The sequence below is a fragment of the Pseudorasbora parva genome, chromosome 2, assembly GCF_024679245.1.
Source record: "Pseudorasbora parva isolate DD20220531a chromosome 2, ASM2467924v1, whole genome shotgun sequence".
In the NCBI taxonomy this organism is placed as follows: Eukaryota; Metazoa; Chordata; class Actinopteri; order Cypriniformes; family Gobionidae; genus Pseudorasbora; species Pseudorasbora parva.
The window spans coordinates 25,391,904-25,404,836 of NC_090173.1; the positions used below are offsets into that span (position 1 = coordinate 25,391,904).

Below are 12,933 nucleotides of genomic sequence, written 5' to 3' on the forward strand. Positions count from 1 at the left end.
TTTCACGAATGGATTTATTGCACAGGTGGCAACCTCTGACGGTACCACGCTTGAGTTCACCATGCTCCTGAGAGCGACCCATTCTTTCACAAATGTTTGTAGAAGCGTCTGCATGCCTAGGCACTTGGTTTATACACCTGTGGTCATGGAAGTGAATGCAGCACCTGAATTCAGTGATTTGGAGAGGTGTCCTATTACTTTCAGCAATATAATGTATGTTGAAAATTTCTGCTGCGCATTTATTTTAGTTGTTGAAAGTATGATTAAAAAATATATTGAATAGAATGTTTAAAGTCTAAAATGTATCCTTGCTGAATAAGTTTTAAAAAAATCATACCAACCACAAACTTTTGAACGGTACCATTTTAATTGTCTAACAATTCCACAAATTTTTTTTTGGGTACATTCTGCATTAGTCACCACAGTTATAAATAGTCACAAGCCTGGGTGAAACCAGCTGTGACTGGTTGAGACGTGTTGTAGAGATGATCAGTAGTTGTTTCTGACAGAAGCAGGTGTGATGTTATTCTTAACTGCCACGATATGCTACATTCTGGAAGGTGCTGGTGGCTCCTTTGTAGAGCGGATTATTAGCCTAAAAGACAAGAGAGAGAGTTTCATAATGACCAGGTCTGCAGAGCTCATATTTATGCACATACTTTAGATACATACTTAACCACAAGCACATCTGTACTTCCCACTTTGACCACTTGGTGACGAGAATGAGTCACCTTATCTTTCCTAAATGTTATCAAAATAACACTTTACATTTGTTAACATTAGTTAACTGCAGTAGTTAACATGACCTAAGAATTAAAGAAGTTATTAATCTTAATGTTACATTTATTTACTCATTTACTAATACATAATAAAAAATCAAAAGTGATATATTAATATTTAATGGACCTGAACTAGCAGTGAGTTTATTTTATTTTAAATAAACTAACATTAACAAAGATAAACACTAACAAATGTATTGCTTGTTGTAGGTTAATGCATTACCCAATGGGACCTTATTGTAAAGTTAAAATCATATTACATGTGCTTCTACACTCTTAGAAAAAAAGGTTCAATAGGGTTCCATAAAAACCCCATTCACAATTAGCATCTTTGGTTCAATTAAAACAAACCCAGGTGTGATTGCTCTGTTAGGGTGTGTTCACACTTGTAGTACGGTTCACTTGGTTTGTTTCATCCAGACAAAAACAAAAACAAAACACGTTCACACATGTTCAAATGAACCACACTAACAGAGCAATTGCACCAGGGTTTGTTTTAACCAAAACATGCCATGTGTGTACACACCCTTAGTGCGTTTCATTTGGACATGTGTAAACGCTGCCATCCGAACCCTGGTACACACCAAACAAGGCAGATGACACCCTAAAAAAAGGACAGAATGCTAAAGCTAAATTTTGTTAAAAAACTAAAGCCATAAAATGATCCCATGATGGGAACCCTGATTGGTTCTATATATGAAGTACCTGACAGAACCCTCCAAGGTTCTTTATAGAAACTTTTCTTAGCTGTTATTTTTTCAGAGATTAAACATGGCTAGACCATGAGAATAAGAATAAGACGCAACAGTCTTAAAAGAAAAGGTAAGACTCTACTGATACAGCATACTGATACTGCATAAAGAGAAATGCTGATGAGACTTAACAGGATGTTTTATTTTTCACAAATATGTGATATAATCTTATTTCCTCTCAGACCTTTCAGAATGCTCAGAGTCTAGAATCGTTTAATCTCAGACAAAGTAACACTGTTGCCTAAATAATGGTTCTACAGTCTGAAAGGTATGTATGCCTATCTCACCGCTTCCCACTTAGCCTTAGCTTTCTCCTCTTCAAACTTGGCAAATTCATGACGGTCGTGAATTGTGATCAGGAGCTTCCACACCAAAAGTGCAGCCAAACCCAGCAGCAGGATCGCACCAATGACTGATAGAGCAACCACCAACACATCAGGACCCTTTGGGCACTCTGTAAAAATAAACCAGCAATGACAAATGACTAATTATAAACATAAAAAAATTATACTTTATATTCAGTTGCAATTTGAACTCATCTGTCACATGTTTAGTCTGTCTGTGTTGGTTTTTCCCCTGTGTTTCCTGGTTTTGTGTTAGTCACATGTTCCTTTGTTTCAGGTTCCCGCCTCTGTTCAGTCCCCAGAGCCAAGCCCCCAGCCAGAGCCATGGCCCCCCCGAGGCTCCAGACCCGCCATGGCCTCCCCCTGAAGGCCCTAGACCCTTCGGGTGGCGGGTCTAGGGCCTTCAGGGGGAGGCCATGGCGGGTCTAGGGCCTTCAGGGAGAGGCCATGGCGGAGACACAAACCCGAATTAAAATCTGCTGCAAAGGGCCGCGGTTCTGACGTTTGTACCGAACTGTGAAAGCATCACAACTATGAAGAGAAAAAAAACATGTACGCTTGAGCATTCCGTTTTTGTTAGGATCTCATCTTCCTGTTTTTGGTTTGTGTTGCTTTCATATATAATTCGAACTGCACCAGAGTTCATTTGAATCCGGACCAAGACCGTGAGCATTCTTTATTATCATCTGGATTTCTGTTTCTCCACAATGTATCCTGTGCTGTGGGATGTTTTTTATTAACTCTAAACTGCTGCAAGTAGATCCTTATCCGCCATGTTTTTACTGTTGTGTGACCTACCAGCGGCAGTTGCGTTTCTTCACTACCAATTATAAATCCTTTTCCGTCCATCGAATGCGGAAGAAGTAGGTCATCTGGGGACTTTTCACCTACTGTTTTTGAATACTATCTATTCAGACATACTAGGCTACTCTTTTGGCGTACTATTTTTCACATACTATATAGTAAGGAAGTATTTGATTTCAGATGCTGCGAGAGAATCTTTGACAGCAGGAGAGGTACAGCCAGTATATGCCCATCTCTCACAGAGACACAGAGAGTTTATTAGCATGAGCTATGTTTGACAGCTACTTGTCACATACTATCTACCCTTCTCTCCTCTCCTCTCACCTGCTTCTTTAAGAAGATAGAGAAAGGATTTTCCACTGGCATCTTTATGAAACTGGAAGTTCTGAACACAGTCATCCTCATCCTTGTAGCTGCAGTTCGTCTCATGAAAGACTAGAGAGAACAGATGATTATTAACTCAGCAAGAACAACTACTGAACAAAATACACTGAATGAACTCAAGTTTAAGTCAAATATAGCCAAATGAAGCTTAGGTAAATAATGGCATTATTAACAGAAGTCAAAATACTGCTGTTATATACTATACATAAGATTTATACACTTAAAATAGAACATTTTAAATTGTAATAATATTTCTCAGTATTACTGTTTTTAATGTATTTTGATCAGATAAATGCAGCCTTGGTGAGCATAAGAGACTTCTTTCAAAAACATTTTTAAAAAACGTAGTCTAAAGAGGCTTTATATAGGCTACTGCAGTTGAGAGGCATGTATTGTAGATTGTTGGAGATAGAGATTACCCAGCTCATCCACCAGCACAATCTCATCTCTGCAGAAGTGATTGCAGTTCTTCTCAAACAGATCCCCTCTCTTATAGTGTTTACACTCCACACACTCCCTGCAGACGCACACATCAATCTACTTTAAGTAAGAACAAAAGCATCTAAACATACTCACTCAGTGACCACACACTAACATTATGCTCTCTAAATAAAGATATACCATCGTCTATTGATTTTTACACAAATATTCTAAACTTTCACCCTGGAAAATCCTGCTGACACACTCACTTTTTGATGGTACAGGCATCTGGGCAGGTTTGGCAATCCTCACAGGTTGATCCATAGGCTCCTGGTTGAGTGCACTCACAGACACCACACACACAGTGGCCACGCCCACTACAGAGCATTCCTCCAATCCCCATACAGGTGTCTGTGCGGGTCGAACAGTTACAGCTTTCGTCTGACCATCCAGGACTACAGTGACAGGACCCACAGTTGCATTCACCATTACCTAACAGAGACAATAAACATATAATGGCTGTTAATGACTTTATAGGAAATAAATCTTAGGCCATTGCTAAACGTGGTCATGAGAATTTTCTTCACCCAAAATGGTTTTATCAATGAAAAATAAAAGTTGAAATTCTGAAGAATCTACAAGCAGCTCTTGCGATACAACAACCGTTCATGGTGATTATATATGACTTTGAGTGGCCACAGTTTAAGCATCTCAGAAACATGAATATGAGTAATGTTCAAAAGTAAATAAAAAAAAGGTTTCATATGCTCACCAAGGTTGCATATATTTTATATAAAATACAGTAAAACTGTAATATTGTGAATTATTATTACAATTAAAAATAACTTTTTATTTTAATATATTTTAAAATATTCCTGTGATGGCAAATCTGAATTTTCGGCATCATTACTCCTTTACTGTCTTCAGTGTCACATGATCCTCGGTTTAAAAAATGTGATTTGCGGTTTAAAATTTTTTTTTCTTATTATTATTAATGTGAGAAGCAGCTAAGCTGCTTATTTATTTTTGTGGAAACTGTGCCGTTTTTCAGGATCATTTTATGAATATAGAAAGTTCAAAATAACAGAATATATTTAAAAAAGTTTTTTTTGTAAGATTATAAATGTCTGTGCAGTCGGCTGTTCTGATAAATTCAGTGCCATATTTAAAAGTTTAAAAAAACACTTGACCCCAAACGTTTGACCAGTAGTTAATGTATGTATATATAAATATATATTTCCTTAGAGAAGTACAAACCAGAACATTTCGACTGTTGCCAGTTGCATAAACAGTCACTATAATAAGACTGAGTCTTAAGAACTAGCCTGACTCCCTAACAGTCAGCCAAGGTGTAATCAGTCTTACTTTTCAGATTAAAATTAGACCAATCTATCTGTTTGTAACTTTAAAAAAAAATCTATGACTAACTTGTAAGAATAGTCTAAGCAGAATATGCAACTGGCCACTGGTTTGTACACTGTTGTGTTCATTGTGTGAGGTCCTAGTAAACAGTTTGGGGACAGTTGGCAATACCAGAGATCATTTTCCTTGAGGATATTTTTTGGTCCGTATGAGAAAATCATCCTATAAGTCATACTAAGTGATGTTTTTTAAAAATGCAACAATGCAGAAGGTTTTCTGTGAAGAGTTGTGTTTAGGGACTGGGTTAGGGGATATACTATACTGTTTTTACAGTATAAAAATCATGTCTATGGAAAGTCCCTATAAAACATGAAAACTTCAACCACCAACACACCAACTATAAGATATTGAGCTATTGTCTACTCAAACTATTTTCATATTTAAATAGCAATACCTATCACACATTTTACTATAAGTCTCACTTTTTCAACCAATACATTATTTCATGCATTTAACTCAATGTTTAACCGAAGAGAGAAAATGAGGTGAGCAACCTAAATCATGTGACAGGCCTCAGGCTGCTGGCACTCTTAAGCAGGTAATGTGCACAGACATGAAAAGCTGAAGACCATCCATCCATAAATCTAGTCATTGTTTGGTTTTAAATGTGGCTTAAATTACCTAATAGTGAAACACTGCCTCTGCAATGACTAAAATCATTGCAATCTCTGTAAATCTGTGTATAATCCCTTAGAAAAACATGCAATGCTACATTTATTTATTTATTTATTAATTTTCAGAGTCAAGGCCATTGTATCCAACCTTACCTGAACACAGCTGTCCTTTGGAACGGAGGCAGCTGAAGTCATCACATTCACAGTACGGCCCCCAAACCTTCCCATAATCACTCGAGCGACAGGCACACTGGCCACACACACAGTATCCGCGTCCGCTACAGGTCGGCGTTTTTGGATCGGGGCTACAGGTGTCTTGTTGGCTGGGTTTATATTCGCCCTCGGAGCACTCACATCGCGAGCCCAGGCGGCCCGGATCGCACAGGCACACGCCGCACTCCAGTGTTCCATTGCCGTGGTGGCAGGACGGGCTGGCGGGCACGGAGGACTGCTGACAGCTACATTCACAAGCAAAGTCCACAGTGACCTGAAGGGTGTCTTTAAAGCCCAACGGCTTCACAATGAAGGTCCGACTCTTCTCTTTGGGACAGCCGTGAAGTTTCGCCTCAATGTTAAATGAAACCTACAGGAGAATATATGAGCTGATAAAACATTTGTCTTGAATGCCAGTCGCTTCTGATAAAAGCATCTATCAAATGTAAGTCTATTATTTGTCTTGATCAGTGTTTAAATTAAACCTCACATATTGATTTTAATGTATACCGACATGCACACAAACTATATAGTGGCTAACTTTCTAATTGAGTGCATCAGGTGCTGACCATATCCCCGATTTTGAGTCCGTCGCAGGACCGGACACCTGGATTGTCTTTATCCGGACATGTTGCGTTAATAAACAGAGATAACTCATCCGGCACATCCAACAGCTCCAGCTCAACCTTAGACCTGATCTTCTACAAAGACAAATGGCACAAAGATCAAAGGTCAACCTCTCTCCCTTTATTTGAGTTTAAGCCCTACTGGCCTGTAATGGTAAAACAAAGTATGTTTAACGCTGACTCTGGACACTGTATGTATTTGAAATGCTAATATCTAGTTAGTTTGGCGAAACACATTTAAAGATATCAGAGAACACATAAAAATTCAAAGCAAAAAAAAAAGTCTCACAAGCAACAAGTTCTTACAACTCAAGAGGTTGTATTAATTCCTGGCAAAGTGAGTTACCGCATATGCATCCAGAATGAGTTTCACAACATTTCCAGAGTCTCTAGACAGCGTTCCGACCACAGAGCCAGGAATCAGCTCGCTGTAATTCTGTGAGAATGCAGGAAACATGAAAACATCCCATTAGTGTGTGTAAATGTGTGCATCTTGTTATGCACAAACGTGTTGTACGTTTGTGTTTGACAATAATATAGAAACTCACACGATATAGTGGCACCATAGGGTTGGTTACAGCAAAGATGAGGTTGATGTTATTCTCAGATATCTTGTCCGTGATCATGCCAAGTGAAGGATAGTCCTACAAATACACATAAAATTCAACATATTATATACTATCTATCTATCTATCCATCTGTATATATTAAGGCTGTCTGGGTGGAAGAGGTTGAGAGAAGAGAAAGAGAAGAGAAAACTTGTCCAGGATATTCCCAAGAAACACGGGCGTTAGCCCTGGAGTTAAAGGGTTAGCTCATTTTTGATGCTTCAAGAGATTCTAATAAACTAACTGATGTCACATATGGACTACTTTGAGGATGTTTTTATTCCCTTTCTGGACATGGACAGTATAATGTGCATACTATTGCATACACTGTTGGACTAAATATAAAATATCTTAAACTGTGTCTGAAGATGAACGGAGGTCTTACGGGTGTGGAACAACATTAGGGTGAGTCATTAATGACATCAATTTCATTTTTGGGTGAACTAACCCTTTAAGTAAGTAAGATTTGTCTGCAAGTGTACTGATCGAGCTATTCATCTATCTATCTATCTATCTATCTATCTATCTATCTATCTATCTATCTATCTATCTATCTATCTATCTATCTATCTATCTATCTATCTATCTATCTATCTATCTATCTATCTATCTTTAAAGATTTGAGGTCAGTAAGATTTTTTTATGTTTTTGAGGATGCATTTATTTGATCAAACATACAGTAATTCAGTCATATTATTTATGAAATATAATTACAATTTTAAATAACCATTTTCTATTTTAATATATTTAAATTTATTCCTGTGTAAATATAATTATAATTTATAATTTATTTATTTATTTAAAATAAAATGTATTCTTGTGATGGCTAATCTGAATAATTTTCAACATAATTACTCCAGTCTTCAGTGTCACATAATCCTTCAGAAATTCTTCAATGAATAGAAAGTTCAAAGAATAGCATATATTTAAAATCCTTCCTGACAAATGTATTCATTTATTTAAAAATATATTATTTTTGAAAGGTTACACACACACAGAGAGAGAGAGACACACATACAGACATAGGGTGAGAGAAAGAAAGAGAGATTTGTCCAATAAATGTTGGCTGACCAGTATAGTGGACTTGTCATATTCATTGTTGTTATTGAGATAGCACTCTCCATCATGGGGCTGGACAATTCCAGCCAGCTTGGCGTCCAAAGCCAAATGACTTCTGTCATCACTTGTGAAGATCAGCAAATGAGATGCTTCAGACCTCCATCCAATCTTCTCCTAGAAGAAAGGTAAATAAGGTCATATAGATAGGTAAAGAGAATGGATGAAAATGATCAGACACAAAATAAAGAGATAATTATCGAGTGAGGGTGTATCATAGTGTTGTTTCATTTGTAGAATCCAATCACAGGATACATTCGTTCCCTCATGCATATCCTAGGGTTTATGTTGTATGTATGTTTTTTCCTAATAAATAATTAAAATGTAGCTCAAAATGCTATTTTCCTTTAGGCGTTGGGACCACAAACTGACAAACAGCTTTACTCAGATTTATTTGTAATGGATTTTTACCTTGCATACTACTGCTTGTATGATAGCATCAAATCCGCCCTCAGGGGCATCTCTGTTTCTGGACACTTTCTGTTTCTTCACTTCCTCTGTGAACCGTTCTACCTGCTCCGTCAGCGACAGTATATTACGATAGCCAAATTGTGGTGGGCAGGGTTCAAAAGACCTACACAACACAACAGGGAGACAGCAATCAATAAACTTAGTCACTCGTCCTAAATGTCATGTGCTTTTCTACAGGCCAATGTGAGATGAACTTGAGCTTACTTATGGCATGGGTTCCTGATGACTTCTTCAGAGTACATGTACATATAAGGTGAGAGTGTTTTGTCTACAAAAGCTCCAAATCCCATGCGTAGATTACTGGTGACGTCACGTAAGGCGTTGGCCAGATCATTGCCAAGGGCATAAAGCTTCTGCAGGTCATCCTTCATGGTATTGGTCATGTCCATCAGGTAGTACAGGTCAACTGGGTAATCAGCTACTTGCTTCACAGTGACGGTGAATTGCTTTGAATCGTCTTAAAGAAATGGGAGGGAAGAAAGGCTTAGAAATAGACAAAAATCTACTTTTTGACTTCTTTTTCCTAATAGACATGTATTTTTTTAGAACATGATCAGTTTGGGGTCTGAGAGACAATATGGCCCTTTTACTAGCACAACGAACATACTTATTATTATACACATATACGTTTTAAATTTAATGATTTGTTCTACTCGTACAAGCTCTGTTCATAAACAGATCTTGAAATCTGAAACTCAGTAACATGCTTTAAAAATATTATAATTAATATAATATATATCTAGTGGGTTTTGATCTGGTCACAGTAACATATAAAACTAATTTCGAGACTAAATTTAAAGACTTAATTTTTTGAATAATTTCAAAATTCATGTTGTTGTTTTATCCTCTGGGACCCCAAACATCAAGACTATAAAAATCTATTTAAACTCAGCATTGATAATAATAATAATAATGATAATAATAAATTATTATTGCTGTTGTTGTTACAGTGGTATTATTTCAGTGGTCATTGTGGTTAAAAAATAATAATAACTGCAAAAAAATGTCCCCTCTGGGAGACCACAGATCAAGAATATAAATGTTACTATTATACATATATTATCAGGGTTTAATTTTGAGAAGTGAAGGGAGTTCCCTTCTCATTCTTTGTCATAATGAGAAGAGAAGAGAAGAGAAGAGAAGAGAAGAGAAGAGAAGAGAAGAGAAGAGAAGAGAAGAGAAGAGAAGAGAAGAGAAGAGAAGAGAAGAGAAGAGAAGAGAAGAGAAGAGAAGAGAAGAGAAGAGAAGAGAAGAGAAGAGAAGAGAAATATGTAATTGGATTGCAGTGTTAAATATAATATGGGAGTATGTATCTGTAATAAACATTATGATTGTTTTGTAGAAGTAGCATACCTGGCCTGAGGGTCAGGTGGATTTTTTGTGGTTGGATCTGAGTGATGTCGCTGGCTGAAACCCCTGCCTTGATACTTAGGGGTACGTCCTCCAGGATCCTCATGCTGCTAACTGGATACTCAATAAACTTCACGCCACAACCAGACTTAATGAGACCGTCTTTGAGATCACACCTGGACAAACCTGACCCTTCCTTTTCGAAGATCTAACAAACACACACATACACATAGTGAAGTTTTATTAACTAATTTCGGGAGGAGGACTAACAGATAATTAAACAACGGAGCCGTCAACTAATCAAACCTAATTAACAAGGGGAGCACGTCAGATAATTAAAAGGGGGGGATACTCTGGGTTCGGGCAAAAATCCGAGCCCGGAGCCCTCCCCTGGACAGCACGCCAAATACGCATAATCTTTACTCTATTTAATTTGATGTAAGTGGGAACTCGTGAATTGATCATTTAAGCCGCCGTTTGTGTGTCTGTGCGAGTGTTGATGTATGTATTTGTGGATGACATTGTGTTTATTAGGCTACCTCCTGAGTGCACCAGGCACAGGTCGGATGGATCGACAGGCATTCTTTACAGGTACTCACTCCTCTGGAAGTGCAAATGTTGGAGCCTAGAGAAACAAGACTCTCGTTAATCTCACATGCTTAGTTTAAATTGTTTCCTTCTAGCCTTTAGACATTTCTTCCATTTACAGCCTCTCAAGTGTGTTAAAACAAGTGAAAGGGTGATCAAATGTAGGAAATAGCTAATAAAAAAACAGCACATGCACATTCTTCTCATTCTTTAAAGATTGGGTTAGAAACAATTGTCATTAACTAAACAACCAACAACAAAAGGCAAACTTACTCGAAGCTGAGGAAATTAGAAGTAAAACTGGTATCCAAACTTCCATCAAACGTAGTCCCATTTTAAAAGAATCAAAATACAGGCCTCCTGCAGCCACTCCGTTTCCAATCTGCTCATCTGATGTATAAACTGGGAGTGTAGCCTACCGTTCCCAAGACATGTAAGGACAGATGACCTAATGCGCTTAAACATTTCGCAAATGTAATGCTTCACCAAGACGCAAAGAAATGTGCAACCACAGGCAAGTTAAGACTGAGCCACCCTAATAAAAAGGATGTGAATATGAGTCCAAATATATAGCCTACGAGAAAAATAAAAATTTAGTAGGCCTATCGTACATTTTGCTTATTGTTTTGTCGGTAACACTTTACAATAAGGTTCATTGGTTAATATTAACATGAACTAATGAACTGCACTTGTAAAATATGTACTTATCTATGTTAATGTTAATTTCAACATTAACTAATACTTCATTAAAATTTTGTTAACATTAGTACACCGTGAACTAACATGAACAAACATGCTGGATTTGTATTAACTTACGTTAACAAGGATTAACTAATACAGTAACAAATGTATTGTTCATGGTTAGTTTATGAAAGTTAATACATTATGTTAACAAACGAAACATTATTTTAAAGTGTTGCCGTTTTTTCCCAGTTAAATTAGCATTTACAAACACATGTTGTTAAGGCACGGTATGGAATTCAATAAGTTCCAACAGCTTCCTCTGTTAAAACAAATCGAACCTTTTTAGAACACATCTTACTAAAATAGGGCATTTACTTATTATTCTGGCCATATTTTCTATTTTTCGATACATTATTTGTGTTTGTTTTATCTTTATATGTATATTTATTAAGTTTAAGACGTTTAAGAAGTTGAACCAGGTGTTTGCTACCATCTAGTGGCAGTGTTGCAGAAAAGCATGCCAAACATTCACCTCACTTATGTTGATGGCATTCTCAGCATATTTCAAGGCAGTTTATGCACTTCACTCCTGTATGAGAGTAACATTTTACTTATATACTTTACTGGAAATTACACATTTTATGATTAAGATCCAATAATGTAGTAAATTGAAGCATTTAACTATTTCCCTTCCATTGATGGAAATATTTGGGTTTCTGTGTTTTCACTGTATGGTAGGGGACGCTATTACACATCTTCTAAAAGAGTACAGAAACTAATAAAAATACCAAAACACAGGCAAAAAAATGCAGAAACATGCAACATAATGTGTAATCATATGCATATGTAAAATAACGCAATCATCAACATTAAACAGCATCAAAACCTCCTAATGTTAATGAGTAAAATGTGGGTCCAGGACGAACTAGGACTGTGCAAGCATTAGGGGTGTTGATGGACTTCGTCTATGGTTTTATCATTGTTCTGAATCTGACCCAGACATAGTCTTGGCTTTGAAAAACGTGATTTTCTCAGCTTGTTGCTCAAAAGGTTGCTTTTTTAAAAATATAAAATTTAAAAAAATCTAACACCCACATTTAAGTGTTGATAAAAAAAAAGGGTTAGGATTTTTTCTTCTTGTTGTTTTTCTGTTGTTTAAAAACAGAGGCTCTGTTCTTTCTTTTGATAGCCTATTGAATGTTCAGATATTCATACAACAAAATATAATATCAAAAGTTTGTTAACAATTCTGGTGACAATGGCTGGCAACTTATAGAAAAGTTTAAAAAACTAACTGCAAAAACAACATCAAAGAAAGAAAAAAAGTACAGCATGGTCATATTATAATGACCTATATGCAGTAGAAATAAGATAACAAAACATTTTGGCTGTACTTATAAAAATGAATTGAAAGTAATGCTAAACTATAAATCACACTAAAAAACAAAACTTTTGAAGAAGAATTGTACAATTGTACAAGAATTGAAGAGTAATTTTGGTCACACCTTATATTAGGTATAGCCTTAACTATACTAACATACTTTTTATTTATTTATTGCAAAACACTTTTGCTGATATTGAGGTGGGATGGGGTAAAGTTAGGAACAGGTGTGGTGCTATGGGTAAGTTTAAGGGTTAGGTGTAAGATAAGGGTCAACAGTGTAATTATAAATGTAACTTCAGAAATGAATTACTTACATGCAGGTTATTTTAAAATGTAAGTATACAATGTAAAAATATGCATCTGCACAATAAGTG

At 36.5% G+C, this 12,933-nt stretch overlaps 1 protein-coding gene across 1 annotated transcript; it reads right to left on the minus strand.

The window, feature by feature from the left end:
* Positions 1–390: 390 nt before the first annotated feature.
* Positions 391–10,957, minus strand: itgb3a (integrin beta 3a). Its single transcript, XM_067428876.1, has 15 exons — positions 10,765–10,957; positions 10,443–10,528; positions 9,907–10,111; positions 8,758–9,010; positions 8,494–8,656; positions 8,038–8,199; positions 6,907–7,002; positions 6,705–6,794; positions 6,302–6,433; positions 5,673–6,102; positions 3,753–3,975; positions 3,483–3,580; positions 3,004–3,114; positions 1,819–1,985; positions 391–595 (listed from the first exon to the last, which is right to left on the minus strand). Exons 1-15 carry the CDS (start codon positions 10,823–10,825, stop codon positions 530–532), a joined length of 2,343 nt encoding a protein of 780 aa, XP_067284977.1. The 5' UTR covers positions 10,826–10,957; the 3' UTR covers positions 391–529.
* Between the last annotated feature and the right edge of the window lie 1,976 nt (positions 10,958–12,933).

Excerpts from the sequence above, each read along its gene's own strand:
- itgb3a (XM_067428876.1), bottom strand. The coding sequence starts at position 10,825 with ATGGGACTACGTTTGATGGAAGTTTGGATACCAGTTTTACTTCTAATT. Across the intron at positions 8,200-8,493 it reads TACAAGCAGTAGTATGCAAG|GAGAAGATTGGATGGAGGTC; the intron begins GTAAAAATCCAT and ends CCTTTCTTCTAG. Across the intron at positions 6,103-6,301 it reads GACTCAAAATCGGGGATATG|GTTTCATTTAACATTGAGGC; the intron begins GTCAGCACCTGA and ends ATTCTCCTGTAG.